This window comes from Callospermophilus lateralis, chromosome 6, assembly GCF_048772815.1.
Source record: "Callospermophilus lateralis isolate mCalLat2 chromosome 6, mCalLat2.hap1, whole genome shotgun sequence".
In the NCBI taxonomy this organism is placed as follows: domain Eukaryota; kingdom Metazoa; phylum Chordata; class Mammalia; order Rodentia; family Sciuridae; genus Callospermophilus; species Callospermophilus lateralis.
In genome coordinates this window covers 36,929,606-36,954,684 of record NC_135310.1, presented here as the reverse complement: position 1 = coordinate 36,954,684, position 25,079 = coordinate 36,929,606, and the positions used below count along the sequence as shown (strand labels likewise).

The following is a 25,079-nucleotide window of genomic DNA, read 5'->3' as shown; positions in this document are numbered from 1 at the left end:
CACTGCTATTGACCAGTCTGTTGCTCCTGATTCTGGCCATATTGGTATTCTTGAAATGAACCAAGTTTATATGTGCATCAAGTCCTTTACACTTGCTCTTTCCTTTTCTGTAAATGCTGTTCCCCAAGATGCTGACTGTTTTCATCCCTCGCACTACTAAGGTCTCTACCCAAACAACACTGTCTCAGATCCTTCCATCATCAACACCTATTATAGAAGTCTCTACCTAAAATTACTTATTCATTTACCTTATTTGTCATCAAAGTGGTATCCTGGCAAGTGTTTAGCAATTGACCCTTCAGGGGACAAAATAGCCCTGATTTGTAAGCCGGTTTCCATGACGGAAATACTCCTATCATGGGTGACTTCAAGTTACTAGAGTGATGTCATCGAACAAGGTGTTGAGAAAAACTGCTCGTGATTGGCTTCTGAAAGCCAGTGTCAACTGGCTCCACCACATCATTGGTATATTGCTCATTTTCTGAGAAAATCACTCCTTGAGAGAGCAGCTTTCACTTCATCACTGTATTCCACACTTAGGTTAAAGACTATCATTGAAAGCAATGTGTTGCTTAGCAATATTTGTAAAATAAATGGATGAATTGATTAATATATTATTCTGTGGGTTTTTTAAATACATGTACAAGTGAGGAATATTAGAATTTCTATAATAGGAATCTTGGAAAACAAAGGTAAGGATAATACTGACCAAGTGGATTTGACTCAGGTACCACTGTCCTTCCCACCCTTCTTAATTAGGAGTCACCTCAACGCCTGTTTGAATGTTCTCTTGTAAATCTCTATAAAATGATTATTGAGTATGTAGACATTTAAATGTATTCTGTTCCTATTTAAATAATTTCATTTATGTTTAGGCTGCAAAAATTCACTGAAAGTTATCCCCATATATTATGTCCTGTAGGCATTTGATGTGTTTTGAAAATGTTCGCATCAAGAATATCTACAATTCAAATCATGACCTTCTTTTGGTTTGTTTTCTAATTTACTGTTCCTGACCTAGACACAATAAGAATTAACTGAAGCATTTTAGTAATCATTCTGTTATTCTTCATTTCTATCCATGAGACACTTGAAATGTAAACTGCTGAAGAGGCCAACGATGGAGGAGGCTCCTCCACACAAAATGTTATGTGAAGTCTAGTTTCCCTAAGTAGTGTTCATGGTCACTTTTTGCAATACTCTTCTTCCATGCATTGCAGACAGGAAGCCTGGGCTAAGGGAAAGTTAAGTCTTCCCACTTCTTATAAGGCTTTGCTGACAGCTGCAGATATTTTGTACTGTATATTTAATTTTCTTGGCTCTGAACTAGGAAATGTGCCATTAGACCTTGTATGGTGTCTTTATTTGCAAGTGTCTCTCCACATGTACTTTTGGGAGGATTGCACAGTTGCTCTGCTGTTGTTCTTTCTTTGTTGTGCAGGTGCTCTTGGTTCTAGGTGTCAGGTGTCCTTGTAGATGATCTTGCAGCTTTGCCATTTGATGATAAGCAATTGTAGTCAGACTGCTCAAGAAGCCCTACAGATTATGTTTTACACTAGGTTTCACAAATAAGCAAGAGCATGATTCCATATTGGTGGACTACTGCTATGTTTCCCAAAGATAAATTGTTCTTTTATTTATTTATTTTGGATTTTGTGACTAAATGTTTAATGGGAGAGTCATTTCAAAAATCAGAAATCAGGGGCAACATTTTGCCCTACTTTTATTTTAATCTTAGAAAGTTTTTCTCATATCACCTTTAGGGCTTTCTTTTACCCCTCCTGAATCATGAGTTCTAGTTTGATTAAATAAGTTTAATTGTAACACACATGAGATATTCATATCTCTATCATATATTTCATCTCTACCATATATATATATATATACCATATATATATCTCTATCTATATATATCTATCTCTCTCTCTCTATACATATATATATAGAGAGAGAGACACACAGGAAGCCTGGGCTAAGGGAAAGTTAAGTCTTCCCACTTCTTATAAGGCTTTGCTGACAGCTGCAGATATTTTGTATATATATCTATCTATCTATATATAGATAGATAGATAGATAGATAGATAGATAGATATCCAGTTTATACACACACACACACACACACACACACACACACACACATATTTGTGTTAGGCTTATATGGACAACTTTGGAAAGTGTAAGCAAGAAATTTTTCTAACAGCAAAACTTTCTTATGAAGACAGTGGATTTGGATGTTCTCCTAAGTGTTGTGTGTGCTGTGGTTCATTTTGAGTTTAAGAAACCCAGCTCACAGCATAAATCATTTTTGACTTGACATCATCGAAGTTATATTATAATTTGGAGAATTTTAGACTCAAGAAACACCATGAGAAATCTATGCAGAATACAGGGTGAAGAATTTGTGGAGCAATTCCTATAAGAAATTTGTCACATATCTTCTTACAATGGTAGACTTAAAAATTTTTTTTTGTTAGCTTTTTGGCACCCAGTCTTGATAAAATGCCCATATAGTTCTGTGAGTCTCTTTTCTTATCCTTGTTTTTAAATTGCAGGCAGAATGACATAAGGCTCTGCAGTTTTCTCATTTTTCATTTCATTTATATTCTTCACACTTCACTGGCAAGTGAGGTCACCTCTTTAAAATTTGGGGTAAAGGCCAGCTGGACAAACAGTGTTAGAATGCTCTCTTCTGCAATTTTTTTTTTGTTTCTGAGGAAGAATATATGATTTAGAAATATTTAGACTGTCATCTTGGTAGAGTATGCCCTCCATTGATAAGAGTTATATAATTTGTACTTACTAATTTTTGTGTTGGTTATGTAGGCTCAACTTTCAGATAGTTATAGATAATCCAGGGTTATTGCCCCAACTTAAAATTTTTAATTACACCATATCTTAAAAGTACTTTTGTCAATTAAGTTTACATATTAATAGGTTCCAAAGATTAAGATATGTACAATTTGAGAGACCCTGATTCAGTTACTAAGGGTCACCCTTCAGATATTTGTAGAAATCACCTCTGAGGTCCATTGAGTTACTTCAGAGGTTCAATCAATCCATTTTTTATCACTTATTCAATGAAATTTTAAAACTAGTTGACCATTCATTCTGAATAGTACATTAATAGATATTTATAGGATATGTGGTAGTTTCTATTGCTAGCAATTTAAGACTTAGTTTTGGTGACTGAAAAAAGGCAAAACTGCTTCACTACAAAGCAAAATTAAATTATCACAAGAGAAGTTCTGTTGCTAGTTTGAAATATAAAATGGATCTTGCAGGTATGGTTAAACTGAAATGTGCAAAACATCTGTGTAATGGAGTGAGTGAAATAGTCATACACATGAGAGATGGTACTGTTAGAAAAAGATCTTGCTTTATAAGTTACTAGTCATGTGAATTAGAGCTAGTTACTTAGTGTTTTAGTTTTATATTGTTGCCATAACACCTTACAAATAAACTTGGCAACTTAAAACAAAATGAATTTATTGTCTTACAGTAGAAATCCAACAGGACTCTTACTGGCCTAAAATTAAAACTGGGAAGGTTTGCATTCCCTTCCAGATGTTCTAGTGTAGGATCAACTTCTTTGTCCAGCTTCCATGGGCCACCTGAGTTCCTTGTCTTGTAATCTCATCCTTTTTTCTCTTCAAAGCTAGAAACAGGTTGAGTCCTGCTCATGTTTGTCATTCTGACCTGTGTGTGTGTGTGTGTATGTGTGTGTATGTGTGTGTGTGGTCTTGGGACTGGACCCAGGGAACTCTGCCACCAAGCTATTCTCACTGAGCTGTTGAGGCTGATCTTGAACTTTCCATTCTCTGGCCTTAGTTTCCCAAGTTATTGGGATTATATCTGTGTGCCACTGCACTTGCTGTGGCCTCTTCTTTTGCCTTCTCTTTTACTTTCAAGGACATTGTATACATTTGGCTTACGTGGATAATCCAAGCTGATCTTTCCACCCTGAGGTTTTTAATTAAATCATATCTTCAATGAACTTTTGTCAAATAAGGTTACATATTCATTGGTTCCAAAGATTAGTTATGGACATTTTGAGGGCCCTTGATTCTAACATACCTCTCGTCTCCTGTTTTCAATATCTCTATCTCATAGAATTCTTGTTGGCACAAACTTCTGAATGCTAGGAAAAAGCAGGAAGAGAATTTTTTTTTTAATCTCAAGAAACAGATGATTAGGAAATAAAAGATTGGATTTTATTTTATTTTATTTTGTCTAGGAAACTCAAATTAGAAAGGATCAGAACTAGCTATCAAGAGAATAGAGGGAAATTCAGTCTAGTGCTATCTTCACCCCTTCCTCTTGTGTTGTTTACTTTGTGCTGTTTACTCCCTAAATTTTAAATAAATATCACTTTTCCAAAGAAAGAAGAAGTTTCAGAAAGCAAGAGAACAGCATAATCAAAAGCTGCAGATACTGCAAAGAAGATAGAGATGGGGCAAAGAATATGAATTTTCCAAATAGGCCACTGGCAACAGAAGGGGATTTTAGAATAGGGTGGAGGGGTGATCCATGGGCTGTAGGGAATTAAAGAGAGAAGGGGTGGTAAAGTAATAAATAACAGAGGGTGCAATTACTTTTAAGGAATTCCCTGGAGAAGGACAAGAGATTGGGGCCGTATATAAGCATCAAACTAGCTAATGCTATTTCATTTGTAATAGCTAAAATTAGATAAGTGTTAAGTGACTCTGATCTGTTTCTGATTCATGAACCAAGATCAGAAAATTTCATTCTTTGTTATTCTACACTGTTAACGTTATATTTTGAACTCTTTCTCATCACTGCAAATCTCTATTATTCCCCAAATGCTTTGAACTAGAGTGATTCATTCATGTCTATAATGTCCGAAATTGGAGAATGCATAGGTTCTTCTTAACCTGATAACTACAGAAGCATGAAAACAAAGGTAATGCTGGTATTTCTCCAGGGTGAATAATTTTTAGAAGGCAAGCTTTAAACTGTCACATTTTTGATTATCTGTGATTCACACCAATATTGTGCTCTGTGATGGTTTCATTGAAAGAACTGTCATGTTCTATGGGGGACTCAGCCTACCTGCTCTTTTACCAGTAGCTGGTGTAAAAGCCATGCTGAGCCAATGACTTATTCACAGGAAGCAGGTCAATCTTTTGAAACCATAGATTGTTTCAAATGAGAGAGAAAGGTGTGAAGTGAGAATAGATGTCAAGGGCAGTGCTAAAGACAAGGAAAATGCTTGCCTGAGTTTTCCCTGCAGCTAACGTTGTAAAAAATGATAGTGACTTAATGAAGCATGGAAAACTAAATACATTAATAGGCTGAGGGAGGACCTTATTCATTCCAATTTGGATTCCATTCACTGATGTTACTATTTTCCTTTAAAACTGGACTACAATTTTGAGACCTTGTGGGCCAAAAAAGCCTTTTTTGACTTGGTAATTATTCATATGCATTTTTTGATCTCAGAATGCAGTATAATTACAGTAAGAAACAGAGCTAACCATTCATCAAGATAATTAAGAAAATACAATAATTGTTTGCACTTTAAGAGTAAGCACTAAATTATTGCTAGTGGATATATTGGTATGTGAAAGAGAATTATTTATAAAAATGAGATGTATTAGTAAGTTTTTTTTAATTATGAAAATCTCCAAGCAAATACAAAAGTATAGAGAAGGATACTATAAGTCCAAATGTCCCCAAACCCACCCAGAAATGAGAATTAGCTCATGAATCCCTTTATGTCAGTTCTAAACTTTTCCACATCCCATTCTGTGCCCTGGATTATTTATTAGCAAACTCAACAACTTTCTGTATGAATAATTCATTATATATCTGTAAAGGATAAGACTTATAAATAAAACCATTATTAATACCAAAGTAGTATTGAGGTGTGACAATGGTCAGTATTTAAATTTATCATGCTTGCTTCCAGATTCTTTTTAAATGATTGGTTGATTGAATCAGGATGTTCATGAAAACATTGTATTTGGTTGTATTTCCTAAATCTCTCTTTTATCTGTAACCTCACTATTTTTTAACTTCCTCACAATTGACTTTTTAAAAGAAATCATGTTGTTTGTCCAACAGAGGATCTCAGATTCTGCAGTTTGCTAATTGTTCTACTGCCCTGCTATTTACATGCTCCTCTGCTATTTCATTTTCTGAAAACTGACAGTTCAGTTTAGACCAACTTTACACTTACTTTCAATACATTCCTGACAATGTCTGGATATGTCTCTTCTGAGGATATTAGTAGGCATAGATCCATTTTCTTTTTCATTAGGGACCCCTTTTACAGTAGTCAAATGGAAGCTGATTACTTCATGTTGTTTGCTTAGTTAACAATGCTTACCTCCATTCATTGCTCTCAGGACTTCTTGATTCTTCCAAATCAACTTCATCATCAACTTGCCCAACTCTCGGGGATGGGGGGGTCACTTAATATTTTTTTCATGAAAAAAATGGAATTGCGTTATATTTATATATTAACATGGGGAGAACCAAAAAAGTAACTCATTTTCATAGAGAGACTTATGATTAACATTCTTGCAGAATGAGGTAGAAAATTCTTTCAAAAACTGTCTCTTGAAGAGTTAGACAATGATTCAAATCCTTTAAAAATAATTTCAAAAGTAATTGCAAATTCTCTCTTCAAAGGACTATCATTAGCCATCCAGTTAGATTATTGTTTCTTAAGAATTCTGGGGTGATATATTAACTCGTTTTCATCTGTATTAACTTCCTACGTCTTTAATGTGTGCATAAAATTTTTTGTCTTAATTGGAAGCAAAGTGTTTCTGTTTCTCTTATGACCTGGGAGCCACTTACCCTGAGGTAAAGTGGCAAGTTTGCTTACCTGCAACTTCAATAAATTGATGCTTGGCAACTGTAATACATATTTGGTGGAGGAGGGTTAGATAAGTGGATTGCAATTATAATTGAGTGACAATTGCAAGTCATTTTAGTATGTGAAATTATTTTAAATGTGTTTGTCTGAAGATAGAGAGTATGGGGGAGAAATCTCCCTACCACAATATTCTAGGTTTATTGAAGTCAGTAAATTTATAAGTGGACAAAGAACTCACCTAGAAACTAATAATTGGACATATTCTAAAATTAATTTTTTAAGTTTAAAGCATCATTTAAAAACTTCTTTGTTGAACTTGATGTAAACTTAAGTCTAGTAACAGTATTATCAGAATTTATATAATTATCTCTTCAAAGAATTTTAAGATAATAGTAACTAATTTTCTGAGATTGCTCAGAAATTGTCACTGGATAGTAAAAACCTGGTCACATGAAACTTAAGTAGAAGAGGGGCTTTGAGATAGCCCTCTGTGATACATAGACTTTCAATTAAATTCTCTGTCTTCAGCCCACTCCACAGCAACAACTCCTACCTGTATCCATTGGCCCAGGATTTTCACCTGAGCAACAGCCACTGAGTTCTCTGGGCTCTGACCTCTACTCTCCTTCATCAGAAACTTACGAATCTTCCAGAAAAATGCCAAATGCTCTGCATCCATTTCTGTTTGTTTTTATTGGTTCCTATTTTGGTGTTTTAAATTTTTTTCTTTAGTAATCACAAGAGGAAAAGCTGATAATCACATGGTGTCCATCAGCTTAGATAGGAAAACATCAAAGGCACTCTACAAAGCTTCCCAGATTATTCCAGTGGGAGCTAAGCTTGACAATTCATGTTTTCTATCATCCATTCTGACTCTTACATTGGGTAGTTCTCATTAATATATATATGGATAAATAAGAGAATTTGACAAATATACTTTTAAAGCAAGAATAAGCTTTCAACTTTTTATTAGAGATGACATCAAAACTTATGGAAATGTTAAAATCCTTAACACGGGCTGGTAGTACAATATTGTAGAACCTCCTTCAACATTAAACAGTTTTATTTTGTGGACATCCATTTACTCTAAGATTCACAGCCATTTGATAGCTGCGTGGGCAGTGGTGCAGAGCTTAACATTGGGCAGAAATTAAATAGCCACACACTGCTTTCCTGAGATTAGGAAAGAAGACACAGAAGAAAGTAAATCAGGTCCTATGAGAAGGAAGAAGTGCCATCTTCCATAAACAGTAGCTGTCATTAATGTTTTATGGCTTTCATGGGGACAAGCCTATAGGAAATTAGAGGACCTATGCCCTTATTACATCATTGAGGAGTTGTACTTTATCCTGGCTCTTCTCTGTGCCAGTGACACTCAAAAGTCTCAGTAAATGTCCTAAACACAGTAGTCTTTGGTAGCATTTTTCTAGATCTGTGATTAGTCTTAGCAAAAAACTTTTTTTTAATGCATACCCACCCAGTAATGTGTATGCTAGAAATTGGTTCGGAATATTAGACTTATCTATATGGATTATAGATGATCTAAGATATTCAGCTGTAGGGCAGCATCCAGAGTGCTCAGAGCTCCCAGGTTACTTATTTCAGGCAGCGAGACTCTGTTTAACACAGTGCTGTGCAAATGTAATTTTATCTTAGGAACAATGTGAAAATGTTTGGAAACCATAACAGTATTAATGGTTGTGATTTGTTACATTTATTTTGGGACTGAAATACTCTTTAGAAAGACCCTATTCTCCAAATCCACATTCAACAAGATCAAATTCTTAACACTCTACTTATTATCAAAGCAATATCTAATTCCATGCTTTGTCAGATGAAGTAATCACAGGATAGTTTGTTAGGTGGCAAGCAAATGATCAACACATGGAATAGGAAATGGTGAGTTTTCTTTGTTGCACTAAAATTTTAGATATTTGGTGTTAATTTCAGAGTTATTTTGGATTTTTTTCAGGCATAAAATTTGTAAAAGTGACTTCCAGCAGAAAAGCATTTCTGTATCACATTTGATATATTTGATTCATTGAAGCGTATGAGACTTAGTACATCTTTTAATGTGGGTGTTTTCTTTCCTTGTTGCACACCAAATTGATTAGGGATATATTCATTTGAAAATAAGGTATTAAAGCTGCTGATTTTGAAGAGTTTTTAATGCTGAAAACACAAGAGATAGTTAATAAAAGTAGCATAGATGACATTAAAGAGCTATTCTGTTTAGGACCATTGAAAATTTGCAGTACTTAGAAAACCACTGTTAAAATTTTCACAGTCATTCTCTGAAGCCTTTAAAGAATACTTCTATTCATTGTGTTTTTCAATAATACTATTTATGACACTTTAAAAAGTTTATTCATAATACTACATGCCAACAAATTTAATTAATTTTGCATGGGATGTGAAAGAATTCATTGAAAATAAATGAAAGAAGGATATTGTTTTGAAATAGGACTCCTTTAATATTTTCAAAGGCAGTGACTGCTTTTCCATGTCATTTAATGCTGGCTGTTATATTGAATAATAGAAGGATTCTGTGGGGTTTCTTCTAGAACTTTTTTCATGGATTATTTTGCATGTATTATTCCAGAGCCAAAACAGAAATTCCAAAATTGTATATCCATATTATATTTCCAAGAAAATTTGACCTCTTTCTATATTTACTTGCTGAGCTGCTTTCTAAAACATGTTCTTTATCCATGACCTCAGTATATCCTTATTTTTCTTATCGAGTACCTTTGGTCTCCAATATGCTTTGTAATCTCAGTTGTTTTTCATCTTTTAAAAATATCTCTGTGAAGATTTTTCCCCTAGAAGGAAAGATGCTAACTTAAAATATTCATCCAGCTTCTGTCTTCCAAAGAACATGCAGTTCATTATCACTTCTGTGGTTTGACTGTAGAGGAGAGAAACTGGGAAATAAAGAGTAAAATAATTTAAGTAATTTTCTCAACTCAAAGGTATATCATAAGATGAACACCAAAGAGAAGTATGCCTTAGTTCCTGCAATCCACAAAATATAATAGTGTTGACTGGGACTTCAGTTCTAGGAGAAATGGCTAGTCTGAGCTTATAGCAGCAATGTGGAATTATGTTACCCAGATTTTGATTATTTGGCTAAATCTAATTAATAGTGAGTCCCTAGAATTTCAAAAGAACTGTAATAAGGTTTGTAGCATCTTAAAAAAACTGTAAAATCTTTAGCTCTTTACCTCTAAACATTCAAAATTTAGTATTGACCTTATTGTTTTAAGATCCTGCCAGATATACTTTGGCATTGCCAAAAATTAGGACCAGACTTTCACATTTTATACTGGACGCAACCTTGCCTTTGCATTTGTAGAATGAATCAGTTGGTATGCTTCTCAGTGAATTTTATTTCAAGGAAGTTCCATGAGATGAGTTGTTCAATAAGAACTATCTGAAATACTTGGGAGGCTGAGACAAGAGGGTCAAAGCCAACTGTAGCAACAACAAGGCGCTAAGCAACTCAGTGAGACCCTGTCTCTAAATAAAATAAAAAAATAGAGCTGGTGTTGTGTTTCAGTGGTTGAGCACTCCTGAGATCAATCCCCAGTACATCCCCACTCCCAAAAAAAGAACTATTTTAAGGAATTTTTTTTTTTTATGAACAATACCTCAAAAATTCAAAAGCAGTAAATAATTGGTTAATAGATGATAGAGTATGTTTCATCTTATTCCTAATTTTGTCCTTTCTCTGATAATTTGTATTGGAAGTTTTCTTTATTTTTAAATTACTTTCATTAAAAGACATTTGTGTTAATAAAAATAATGTAGTAGGATATTGGGATAAAATTTAAAAATTTTTCTATTTCCTTTCCTTGACGCGTCTTTCTGAATCTCCAGAGATGCCAGCTTTAGTATGCTTATGTGTAGCCTTGCCACAAGTGTCTAAGCATTTTCAAGTATTTATAGGCATGTTTATTATGTTTTATATATATATATATATATATATATATATATGTATGTGTGTGTGTGTGTGTATGTGTGTGTATACACATACACAAACACATATGTAAATATCTGCAATTATATTAACATGTGTACTTTTGTAATATAAACACATCAATATTCACTGCCTATAGTGATAGTCAGTAATGATCAATGTCCACACCAATGACAATGGATGTTTTGACTGTTCCTTGCTCTGCTAGGAATAATCAACTAGTCTCAGGGAAGGGGTGGTGTTTAGGAGGTTGATTGTACAGCAGTGATTTACCAACAAACACAAAAACATATCAGTATTTTAGCAATCCAGGGTTATCATAACTGAACCTAAAAGTTGAATACCAGGTCCAACTGCCATCATTTGAGGCTTATGATTTTCCCCTCACTTGTACACAGTGTGCGCATATCTAGTAAAGTTCTCAAGCACTGGTATCTGAGTCAGCTGAACTTCCCTTTCTGTATTAACTTTTCATATTTTTTAATTCAATCCCTTCATGTATATCATAGATATTTATATGAACTTGTGAAGGCCTCCTGTCAAAACAATAAAGCAGATAGAGTTTATTTCTAGAACATTCTTTTAAGATTCCCTCTGTGGCACAGCAGGCCTTTTACCACATTGTAGTGGGCCTGTCCTAATTGTACCCCACCATCAGTCCCCATTACCCAGAGCTTAAAGCTGTCAAGCTTCCCACATCTTATAGCATTTACCAACCAAGAATGTATTGTATTATTTTATTATTATTGTAATTTCCATGTCTCATCATTACCTTATATTTCCAACACAGTTTTAAAGTAGTCTGTATGTATATTTCTATCTTGGACATTGCATAACATATCATTCAATAGTGTTTATATATTACACTTTTGGAATTATTGACTTCATTTGTAAAGACACACACATATATATATACTATCCTAAAACACTCAGAACATTTATTTTAATATCTATTTTGCATCTTCTATGTGAATTTGAAAATAGAGGATTGTCACATTCCTCTCACTTGTCACTGTTGATTCATAGTAACAATGCCATTTCCTTTTTTCTCCATTTTTAACATTTTTACCTCTTATAAAGAGAAGGTATCAAAATCTTTCATTTAATATGTTTCAACTTCAATTAATTGTCTGCATGTCACTGAAATTTTTCTCCATTTTTTAATATTTGGGAATATAGAGGAATTTACATTGGTTGAGTATTTCTGCTAAGTTCTTTGCCAGATACTTTACATACATTATCTCATTTAATCCAAACTATCTCTTCCTGGTGTGCTTATTCTAGACTTTAATTCACAGAAAAGGAAGCCAAGAGTTGGAAATCTTCCCAGGTTCACATAAATGATGGGGCTACAATTTGAACACATGAGGGTGCCTCCAAAGCTCATGTTTTTTTTTTTTTTCCTGTATTATCTTAGTCCATCAAAATAGTACTTTTTAAAGCACTAAGTGACATAAGTAAGCACGTTTCCTCAATTAACGAGTACTTGTCACACATGGGATTCCTTTCACATTTTTTTTTGTGTGTGTGGGTGAATAAATTAGCAGACCACAAATACTTTCATAGGTAATAGTCATAATGGAACTTTAAAAGTTAGGTGAAATGATGCCAATGAGTTGTTAGACAACTAAAATCTAGTCCTAATCCATTGCTTTTAAAGTCATGGCTGTCAAAAGAAAACATCGCTTCTTAGCAGACAGGTATTAAATATGAGCATCCAATAGTAAAATCATTTCAGAGAACATAATAGGGTTATAGAATAAAAGTAAAATAAAATCTCCCATATCAGTCAGCTGCATATTTGAAAATAAAAAAAAAAAAGGTGAAAAGACTTTGGAATTGAAAAGTCATGCTGCTGTCACTCTTCCCCAGGTGTTCCAGATTGCTTATGTGATTGTGAAAGCAGCTAACTCCCCTCGGCCTGGGAACTGGATTTTGGAACGCTCACTTGATGACATCGAATACAAGCCCTGGCAGTACCACGCTGTGACGGACACAGAGTGCCTGACCCTCTACAATATTTATCCCCGCACTGGACCTCCATCCTATGCCAAAGACGACGAGGTCATCTGCACTTCATTTTATTCCAAAATACACCCTTTAGAAAATGGAGAGGTAAGATGAGAATACTCACCATTGAAGTACACTTTATGTGGCAAAATAAGCCTGTCAGAAAGACTTGAATATATCAGTAATTAATGTCAGAGAGATTTTAAATGGGATTTAGCAGAAGTACATTTAAATGAGTTATTAAATAAAAAAAGAAAAAAAACCCAAGGTGATTAGAATGTTAACTACCTTCATGTTTCTCCTATCTCCAATAAAGATCAGAGAATAGGAAATGGGTTTAAGCTGGAAAGTCAGTGATTAATTTTATATATAAAGAAACTTTCCTGACGGTGAGGATTGATAATGATTAGAGAAAGGTTGGAGACCTTAAAGAAAGCCTTACATTTGTGTATGCTCTGGTCTGAAGATGGAGACAAAAGAGGGGAATTTGTGAAGAAATGGAATCTACATGAAGGGCCCAAATAAAAGAAATCCTGAGTCGTGGATGCGTTTCTGCTATCACCACAGAGTGCTACAGTGGGGTTTCTTTGCTCTGGTTGGGCCATCCTGAATATTAATGTGCAGGATTCTGAGGTTCTCAATTATGTGCAAGTAGGCTTTATGCTTAAATCAAAAGTGTTCTGCAACCCTGTAGTGTTTTTCATCCTGCAGCTAAAATTTTAGATTTATTCATTAATTTTAAGCTACAGATTCAAGCCATGATTTTCGTGTTATTAGTTTTGTGTTCTTCCTCCAGTTGTTTTAAGTTATCTGTGCCTCAGTTTCATCTTCCATAAATTGGGAACATAAATAAATCACTTTTATCATATGATTCCCATTATGATTAAGTGGATGATTATATAGAAACAGTACTGACATGTACACCAAGTGCTACAAGCATGAACTATTTAGTGCTGTAAGCATTTAATATTTTCGTCATTGCTGCTGCTGTTTCAGTAATAATGATATCAATAGCTACCATATTTATTATTATTTCTTCTCAAATACTCAAACCTGGATTTACTGATTCTTGAATTCTCTAGTGCCTCTTTATTATATTTTCCTGACCTGACTCCCTTTAATATGTATGGTTAACCTCCTTTCATCCTACCTGCTTGCCAGCTCCTCAACTAACCATCCTGATAACCTCTAAGTTGAAAATATCTAAGTAAAAATGTACCTTACACATCTGACATCTGAATACCATGGCTTAGCTCGCCTACCCTAAACATTAGCCAACCATTGGGCAAATTGACCTAACACTAGGCCTATTTTATAATTGTGTGTTGAGTGATCTCCTGCAATTTACTGACTACTGTACTGAAACTGAAGAACAGAGTGGTTATTTGGGTACAGGAGACACTGATGAACATTTTGTAGACATAATGAGATGTGAAGACACAATGTCCAAAAGTGTTGACAACACGGCAGATTGTAGAGAATGGATTGTTCTCGCCTGTGATCCTGCGGCTCACTGAGAGCTGTAGCTCCTGATGCTGCCCAGCATCACAAGACAGGGTGGAACCCCATATCACTAGCCTGGGAAAAGATCCAAATTCAAAATTCAAATTACATTCTACTAAATGAATATCATTCTTTCACCAGCATAAAGTAAAAATATCCTAAGTGAAAAATCCTAAGTCAGGGACTGTCTGTACTTGTGTCTGATATTCTTTCCTCCTAAGACATCAGAAGGTAATGTCATCTGTTACATTCCCACATTCAGAAAAACCACATTCACATTCTATCATGGCTACCCAGACCAATCCAGGCTATCCCTAAACACTTCTGGGGGACAGTTTGGTGTCTGACATAAATCTATCAGACTCCTTTTAGGCAATATTATTCTATGAGTTTAAACTTTATTTCAAATTCCATGTTCAAAAATACCAGTTTTGGGGGAAAAAACATTCCAAATGGTGCTCTCAGCAGAGATCTCAATCTGCCAAATGACAAGGAGTCAAATGTAGTCAGTCAAACATCTGTTCAACCTGCTCTATGCCCAGAGGCAGCCAAGACCTGGCCAGTTTGGCTTCTGGATATGGAAGGGGGAGTAGAGAGAAGACATGTGTGGGAGCTGAATTTTTATTATTTCTTCTCCTCGATCCAGGTTTTACTCAGGTCTAATGATTATCTAATATTTTAAGATTTTTTTACTCTTTTAAAAAATGACCCAATTCAGAAATTGGTTGAGCAAGATGAAAACTATAAAGCAGAGTGCCTCACCCTGCTCTCCCTATATCAATGGTGGTCCTCCATCCTTTAGACCACATCAACCTACCAATGTGGAACAAACCTACATGTCTGTTTAGTTCTTTATTTCTCTAATTGACACTATCATTTCCACTCTTAGAACAACATTCACTAAAAAATGCTCAGTGATGGTGACTATTAAGAAGTTAAATTTAGGAACAGAAAATAATTCAGCATATTTGAAGTAGAATGATAGGTTTTAAGAGCATGAATTAAATTCAGACTTATCCTAGACTTTCTACTCATTTTGAAGAATTTATTTCATGGAATGTTTCTTTTTAGAATAAACAGCCTCAGAGAAGGCAGGTGGTATTAGCCAGGACACACACAGCTTCTGTGATAGTAGAGCTGAAATAAGAATACAGGTCTCCTGCTAGAGAGGAAAAAGGAAAAGAAGGATGGGGGCTGGATCACATAAAGCAGAGGGAGAGTAGAGTAGAGGAAGGGGACCAGGGGAGTGACATTGGCCAAATTATATTGTTATACTATGTATGTGCACTAATATATAACAATAAATCTCCCCATTATGTACAACTCTAATGGACCAATATAATATGTAGAAGGTAAAAAAAATAAAGAATCCAGGTCCCCTACTCCCTGGTAAATGTTTCTTTCATACTCTAGCAAAGACTAGAAGTTGGTTTAAAAAATCTGTTGATAGTTCTTAAACTCAGAAATAATTTAGAGGAGTTGTACATACTGTTGCTGAAACCAGTGTGCTTATGAAGAGTTATAATTCTGAGATAACTTGGTATAGAAAAACATACATGGGAGTAAAAGTTTAAACTTTATTTCAAATTCCATGTTCAAAAATACCATTTTTGGTTCTTTCTGGGACCTCAAGTCAGTTAATCATCAGTGAATTTCTTTTTGTTTGGTATGGGGGATTGAACTCTGGGACACTTAATCACTGAACCACATCCCCAGCCCATTTTTGCATTTTATTTAGAGACAGGGTCTCTCTGAGTTGCTTGGAGCTTTGCTAAATTGGCGAGGCTAGCTTTGAACTCATGATCCTCCAGCCTCAGCCTTCCAAGCTGCTGGGATTACAGGCCTGCACCACTGTGCCTGGCAGTTCTAAGGCATCTTTGTGTTCTAAAGCAACATTGTTTTGGATAACATATTATATTTGAAGATACAAACATTTTTGGATGCTTGTCTACAATATTTTCTAGACAAATGACTGCAAAATTAATCTTAGTCTTACTCGTTAACTTTTGATTTTAAAATAATATTGTTTTAGATAGCACCTGAAATACAATTATTAAGTGTTTATGTTCAAATCTTCCCAAAGAAGTGATAATAAAATTAAAGAAACAAATGTAGAGACTAGGAAATAAAACATGAAAGTACAACTACTATAACAGAAGCGTGTAGAAGGGCAAATCCACCCCACCCCCACAAAAAGAAGTCACAATGAGAAGTTAAACTCAATACACGGGGAAATCAGCAACAACTCTAAGTATCTCAAATTTCAAGGCCAATATGCAAATTCATCTCCAATAATGTGTATAACATGAAGTAAACAATAGAATTCACCTCTATTGTTGAAAAATATTTTATTAAGGATAAATTTTAGGTTTGCAGTTATTTTATTTTGGTACATTTGGTTATTTTCTGATTTCCATTGTTTATGTAGAGAACCTACCTAATTACTGCCTTTTGAAGGGTCTTTTTCTGATTTCCTTAAAGATTTTTATCTTGTTTTTCAGTAGTTTCACTGTGATGCTTCAAATATGCATTGTTCCATGCAATAGTGACTTAGCCATATGTGGTAATTTAAATGTATATCTCTGTTCAATGAAAGTATATTAAAATTTAGTTTCTCAGTGGAAGTAGCCACACTTCAAGTGCTCAAAAGCCACATGTGACTCGTAGGTACCACATCGGATTGTATAAAAGAGAACATTTCTATCACTGCAGTGTTCTGCCTGGCTTTTTCCTTTTGCTTTTATGCACTGAATTTCATTTGGTTAGACATATGCAGAGTGATATGTCACTCTTCCATCAGTTAAAGAAATAATTTAAACTGTGGCTCTCCAAACATTGCTTTTTTCCCATTCTCTATAATTTCAATTAAAAATAATTTGAAGCTTCTTACCATGTATCTTACATTCACTTTTGTGATTGTTTACCATTTTATCTTCTTCTCTCTTTGATGGAGGTATTTCTTCTGGTATACTTCTAGTTCCTAAATTCTCCCTCAGTTATGTGAAATATATTAAAATGATTCATAGAATTCTAATTTTATTTATCATATTTTTAGTTTCTAGAATTTCTGAGTCACTTCAAATAGAAGCTTGTAAATTTCTAGTTTTTACATTGAAATTCTATATTTATATCAAATTTTTAATTCTATTATATATAACATTGAAATTTTCAATATTCTATTTTTATCTAGTTGAACACAAGTTTAATAACTGTTAAGCATTTCAGTTTGGTAATACCATTCCTTTATGTGTATATTTCATTGTCTGTTTCATCTACTGGTTTTCTTTTAAACTGTATTATCTCTTTCTATCCTGACCACTTTGTATAAGAGAAATTGTAATTTGATAATCTATATAAATATATGTAGAGACAATCTAGGGAGGAAGATATTATCTTCACCTTGTGAGGTTATCCTGATCCTTCTGCTATCCCATGGCAATCTGGATCCTCTTAAAACAATTTAGAGATTCAAGTATCTGAGACACTCAGATGACTCAAAGCTGTGCTATAACCCAGCGACAGCTGCTTTAATTCCAGTTATCCTCATTCCTGGAATGCCTGTCTTTGGAGTCTAAGCCAACATGTGGGGGATTTACCAATCATCCTCCTACTAGTCCCAGAATCTAACTTTCGTCCTCCTAATACAGCAGGGATGTCAGAAATATGGCTTAGTATCTCATCCATGTCTTTTAGACAAGAAAATGCCCACAAGAGCAAAGTTCTCATAATAAGCCAATCACCTATCCAAACATTTTTCTCCTCAATATTAAGGTTACTCTTCATCCTCTAAAGAGCTCTTAGGTGGCTTTTAACAAATGTCTTTGTATATTTTACCCAGTTTGTCTAGTTGTCATCATTGAGAATCTAATCTGCTATATTAGATTGGAATATAATCTGCTATAAACAAAAGCAAAGTCACATATGCATTTAAAAAATAAATTTTTATTTTGGAATTATGATGAATTGATATAAATATAAGAAGAATAAATCCTCATATCTCTTCACTCCACTGCCCTAAAGATGATATCTTACATGATGCATATTTCAACATGATGTCAACATTGATGCATTACTGTTAAATAAATCACAGACCTGGCTAAGATTTCATTAGTTTTACCATTAATGCTCTTTTTCTCTTATGGGATCCAATTCAGGATTCCACATTGCTTCTAGTGAATGTGTCTCCTTTTTTGCTTCTGATCTCTAACCATTTTAAGAGATATTTCACATATTATTTAAGAGGTATTTTATAAATATTAGTCTATGTGGGCTTGCCTATTTTATTATAATTATATTGGGCTTCTAGGTTTAGGTTAAGAATGTAATGCAGGAAACAGGTTTCTTATTTATTTTTATGCCTTTATTTTATTTATTTTTATGTGGTGCTAAGGAGCAAACCCAGTGCCTCAGATGTGCTAGGCAAGTAGTCTACCACTGAGCCAAAACCCCAGCCTCTTATTTATTTTCATATGTGTAGCTCTTTTGCATATATGATGCAATTTGGTGTGTGTGTGTGTGTGTGTGTGTGTGTTTCTTTTTGTTCTTTATTTTTGAACCAGGTGTTTAAATAAAAAAAATGTCAAATCCAATGAGCCTTTTTACATTGTCACTTGTTTGGAGAATTTTGAGGAAATGTATCAAAAGTTTTAAAACATTTTAAAATATTATATTTCAGGCGAAAAGTACATCATTTCAGAGCCAAAGATATTTTAGATAAATTCTTTATTGACCTAATAAAGGACATCCTGGCTTGGCTTCAACCTCGGCATCTGAAGTTCAGAACTTCCTCTGTCCATACCATCATTGCAAGGTCTGGCCTTTCCTCTGACCTCCTTGCTCCTTCCACCCCAACTCACTACTTTCCCGGGTATTCCTCAGCCCCCCTCGCCTGCTCTCCAGCTCACATGGCTTTTAAGAGATCAACAAATGTTAATCATGAGGATTTACCAGGAGAGTACTTTAGAAAAAATACCCAATTCCTAAAATAACAAGGTTCAACTACTTCCAAGAAAGAGATTACCATAGAATCGAGCATTCTGGGCTGCTTCCAAAGGAAGAAGCTCACCCCTAGCTTTGAGATAATCATAGGGTATCAAACCTTAGGACTTGGTAAAGGAGGGATAATGGAGGGATAACCTTGTATATTCTTATCTAGGCTGCAAACAGAGGGAAGCTTTGAGCAAAAACCTTACAAGAGTCTCATTTTTGAAGGGCAATTTTGTATCATCAATGTTAAGAGAAGGCTCAGCAGGGACCCACTTTTCCCTGTTTTGAGAGAGTGATATTGAACTCACTAATAGACATTGCAGAGTATAAAGCAACAGACCACAGGGGGCCCCTATTATTTTATGAGGCCAGTCATAGGGAAAGCTCTGGTGGGCACAGCTACATAGACTTACCTCTCCAGCAGTGCCAGAGGGAGCCAACACCATCAGGAGCCACTATCATGGCCCATGTGCTACCTCTGTTAAACCAATTGTCTCCAGAGCTACCTGAACAAGGAATGCCACTTGGAGGCACCACTCAGAAGCTGGCTTCACTCTGAAATCATCTAGACGCATTTGAAAGATAGCTATTTCGGAGACCAGTGCTTTTAACTCAATAAATTCAGGAAGGGCTCAGGAAGCCTTCTGTATGTTTACAACAGATGCTTATGGAGACTCTGATGTCTCAACTCCTAGTTTGTTTGTTCAGACATCTCCAACTTTCTCCAACCCTGGAGGAGAGCAGGGTACCATTTATTTAAGGAAAGAAAATTGGTCACAATAACTACGTATATGAGGAAAGAAACTAATGTTTTTATCTAAGGAAACCTCACAGGCTTTTGTGAACTGAATCTCTGGCTGGTTTTGAGTTGAGTAAATGAGCTTGGAGCTTTAATGAGGTTACTGATGGTTGGAGAGGTGGCTGAGAGAGGAATTACATTTATGATATTGAGAAGGATGGGCGTACAGATGGCAATGCTTTTAGGTGTCCTAGAATTAAAATTATAATCCATGTTTATCTTTATATGAGATTTTTTCCCCTTTCTATAACTGGGATTATTACTTTTAATTTACTTGAATTGCCACTAGACTAATAACTAAATATTCATGGTTACCATGGTGATGTTGACTCAATTTCCTCATACAGAGACCTAAAGGTTATTTGCATATGATTTCCTTTATTTTTTACTCTAATCCTACACACTCTCCTGCAGTAAACTCAATGGAACTTAGATTCGCTTTGAGTTTGCTTTTGAAACATGGTAGTCTTGTACAAAAATCCCTGGAGAAACCATCATTAATTCTTGAAGACAATTTCTTTTTGGTAACTGTATGTACAGCTTTGATATTATTTTGATTTCCTATGTGACAGAATTTTATATAAAGAGACAGAATATTTTTCTTTCTCTTTTCATCATCTGACATTATGGTGATCCTTAGAATTGCAAATACTGGAGAGAGAAGAAACAAAACCAACCCTGTATTAAAAATGTTTCAGAGATTCTCCTTTGATATAATGTTGTTAAGAGTATAGCAAGATTTCATATGTGAGCTCTTATGGAAATTTGGGAATAGAAATGAGGAACTAGTCCTTCTCAATTACTCATAAAATCTCCTTTAGTGAACAGCAGGGTATTACTAATTAGTTTCTATTATGAAAGCAGGTTTAGGTAAATAATAATTTGAGATTTCAAACTTCCTTTCTCTAAAATAATGCTTGCATTGACCAACATTAGGTCAGTAAATACCCCTTGAGCAAGAACATGAACGTTCCTCTTTGCCATGAGGATTCTATGGAGTTCTCCAAGAAATGAAAAGTTTCAACTCTGCTGGAATACATAGAGCACTTGAGATATCTTGTCACAAAGCATTATATCACATAAAACCCATATTTAATTTAAAGCATTTTCTTTTTAATAGATTTTATTATTATATTATCTTTGTAATAAAAAGACAATATTTAAAAGATTGTATTTCTCCTTTCTTGATATGGATCAGTTTATAGATTTCCTCCACCCACACCCAAAATATTGGACCCAGAAAGTGTCAGGAAATCCATTAATATGGTATCGCTGATAAACAAAGATGATGAGAGAAAATGAATAAGAATGGACTCTTGAGGAGATAGCATCAATATTTAAGAGACCCATATATCTCAGTATTGTAGAATAAGATATACCAGGGTCTACTAAAATGAAACAGCTCTTGTTAAGCTAGGTTAAGAAATTCATAGTTTTGGTAGAAGACACAAAAGAACTGTACATTGTTTTTGGAAGTATTCACTAGATTTGACTTTCAGATAATTCTGCCAATGATTAACAATGAGGCTGGCACAGACAAGTAAACTATCTAATAAGTGGCCAGGCCAATTCCCAGAGCTATAGAGCAGATGAAATTAGATTATTTATGGCAATGGCCTGTATAACCTATGTAATGTGATAGCAAATTCCCTTGGTTCATAGCTAACATTGACTTAAACCAACTCCTCACTATAGAATGACTGAGCTGGCTTAGTCTGGATTGACAGCAGGGAGCATCATGGGAACAGAACCATATTGTACTGATTTGTGGAATCATTCCTAGTGTAGACAGGGGCTCCTAAGCAAGACTGAATAAATGAGTGAGGCAAAGAACTGTAGCTTGCTAAAGTATAAAAGACCAGAAAGAACAGGGTAGGCCTCAAGTAGTGGCATGGGTTCAGTACAGGGCCAAGAAGACAATAACAATTATTGTACCTTAATTTTATGACAAATATTAGTCTAAGAGTTTTATGAGTATAAAGTCACTTATAGTAATTCCCCTTTATCAGCAAGAGGGTGGGCCATTTCAAGATCCTAAGTGGATTCCTGAAACCTCAGAGTACTGAACCCCAGATACTTTTCCTGTTATACATGCCAATAATAAAGTTTAATATAAATGAGGCATAGTAAGAAATTAACAATCATAACTAATTATAAAATAGAGTAATTATATATGTGTAATATAATGTTTGAATATATAATATAGTATAATGGAATTATCAGCATGATATTTTTGTACTCTGAAGTCATTAAGTAAAAAAAAATGATTTCCATGAGCCCAAGCACTGGGATACCACCACAGTCACTCCAATGTCTGAGGTAGTTATGAAGTGACATATGGGCAGGTATACAATGTGGATACACTGCACAAAGAATGATTCATGTCCCTGGTGGGATGCAGCAGGACATAGGAGGGTGAGATAGTATTCCATTGTGCTACCCAAAACAGCTCAAAATTTAAAGCTTATGAATTACTGCTAGAATTTTTGAGGTAATATTTTCATGCCATTGTTTCAGTTAGTCATGAAAAGCCAAACCCTGAATAAAGAGGGACTTCTATATTCTAATATTTTTTTTCTCTTTTTACCTGAGAAAAAGATGGTACAGAAAGGGGACATGACTTTCCCAAGGTGGCATACCTGGTAATTTTTCCAGCTGTGATTTAAACTTAATGTGTCCTCAGAGCATCAGAAAGGTGTAGGGTTAAACCTTTTTCCTTTTTGTCTGGATTTTCTGGAAAAATATCCTGGTTGCTGAACTGAAAGCCTAGGGGTCCCCCCACCTTCTAACAGGCCTTGCTTTCTTTGTGTGTGAAGTTGCTTGAGCCTGGGTTTTAGCTACTACCTATTTTTACTTCTGCATTTTCACTCATTTGGCAATATTTAAAATCAAGTCTAAATTCCTGAGCAAACATGCCATAAAGGAATGGTAGGTCGTTTGAGATTGGATGAGTCTTATCAGCTTTATTCCATATAACCAAAGTAGTGTCTAAGCCTTTTCAGTTAAAATGTGAACCCCAAGGAGAGGAAGAGGATTAGTACAGCAACTATTGGTTTTGTTACCAATAAAATTGGCAGTAACATTTAGGTCTATGATATTTTATCAGTTACAAAGTACTTTGTCATATACTATTTCATCTGATTCTCTCCAAAACCTTGGAGAATTTTGAAGCCAAAATTTTTATTATTCTCAGCTTATAGATGGAAGCTTGTTTGATATAATGCAGGGCTAAATTTCAACATTAATATCTGGTCTAGATCTTGTGATTGGCAAATCTCATAATGACTCCACTTTATAAACTGAACCCTTGGCCACAAGGACTTGTGTAACACCGTGTGGGTAATTAAGTGCCATCCTCTTTCTCAACTGGGAAAACCTGAGGGTGTGTCTGTGCCAGTTAATCAGTTTCACAAAGGAAAGATAAGGTACTGTTATCTTTATTGCAGAAGTATACTTGAAAATACAACAAAGGATCTTGAAGCTATTAAAATAAGCTTCTGATCCTCAGGGAAACTATTTCAACACTGAAGCTATCATCAAAAGTCCTTGAGACAAGTAACCCAGGATTGGAATGGTTATGATTACACTTTACAAGCAAACTTAAAAAGGAACTGTTTTACCAAGTCCACTGTAAAAAAAAAAAAAAAAAAAAAGAAAAGAAAACTAGAGGAAAATCCAATGCAAGGAATTCTATGTAGCCTGAGGATATGTACTATTTTACAACACGGAAGACTGACTGCTACCAAATATTTTCATTGAAAATATATAAATGAATAACTTCACTGAATTCTGCTACCTGGGGAATACATAAGACATACAATTTAAATTCTAATCATGGGTAGCAAAAATCCTGATACTCAGTTTACAGAGAAAAATGGCAACCCTGGCAAGATTATAAGTTAGAAAATTATATTTTCCTTGTGTAAATTTGTTCTTAAGCTTCATTCAATAATAAGACTTATTTATTTTCCTATTCAACTGATAAGTGCCTTCTAAAACCAAATGTACTATTAGGTTAAGACATATAAAATTGCCAATATTTGACTATTTTTAGTCAACAGAATGCATTTTAATATATATTAAAGTAATATATGCCAAAGCATGAACAGAAATACTTACAGAAATTTAATCTCTACCAAATATAATCTTAGCTACACACAATATTTCAGCAAAAACATCAATGGGAAATCAAAACCTTTCAATGAAACAATAATTTATATGTATAACGATATATACTAGCTGTTTTATGGTTCCCCTTATTCCTGGAATAATAATAAGGTCACTATTAAGCTAAAAGGAGTCAAGCTGTATTTATATCTGAATTTAGGGGGGAGGGAGAAAGCAGCGAATACTATTGTCGTATGAATATTTGGCATTATGTCAGGTTACCTGAAAGCTGAAAGTTTATTGGTTACTGGTAGTAAGGTTGGGGACACTGTGGTTGGGGTTCATAGAAAATAAAGTATGTTTGTGTATATCTGTGTGTCCATAGAAATACATTTCCTATTTCTTGATACTTGGGAACAGGAATGTTCCTCTATTCCATCACGTGTAAAAATGTTGGTTTTATCAGGAGTGACAGATAATACCTTTTTAGAGGCATTTCACATATTTTTAAACCTGACATCCACTTATAGCAGTTATCTACTATTCTTTTCAGGGTGAATTACCTTATTGTAAGATTATTGATGAAAATTCTTAAAGATTATGTCAAGAAATAGAAGAAACCATCTATTGCCTTTGAAGGAAAAAAATCATAGAAATGATTTAATTTTGCCTTCTTCCTTATCTCCATATTATTTCAGGGCATGAAAAACATTTTGCTCTTCTTATTACAGTTTGTTATGTTATATCCACTTATCTTAAAATAAGATAAACTTTTGTGTTGTATTAGCTACAGTAGAGCAACTGACACATTTATCACTACTAAGCAAAAGATAGGGCAACAAAAATATGGC

The 25,079-nt window shown here is 34.6% G+C and overlaps 1 protein-coding gene across 1 annotated transcript in view; it reads left to right on the top strand.

Moving 5' to 3' along the window:
- The window catches only part of Lama2 (laminin subunit alpha 2), a 566,319-nt gene that overhangs the window by 171,685 nt on the left and 369,555 nt on the right, over positions 1 to 25,079 (top strand). The window contains exon 4 of the mRNA XM_076858266.2: positions 12,696 to 12,938. Within this exon, the coding sequence (XP_076714381.2) occupies positions 12,696 to 12,938 (243 nt within the window). The remainder of the gene's footprint in view (positions 1 to 12,695; positions 12,939 to 25,079) is intronic.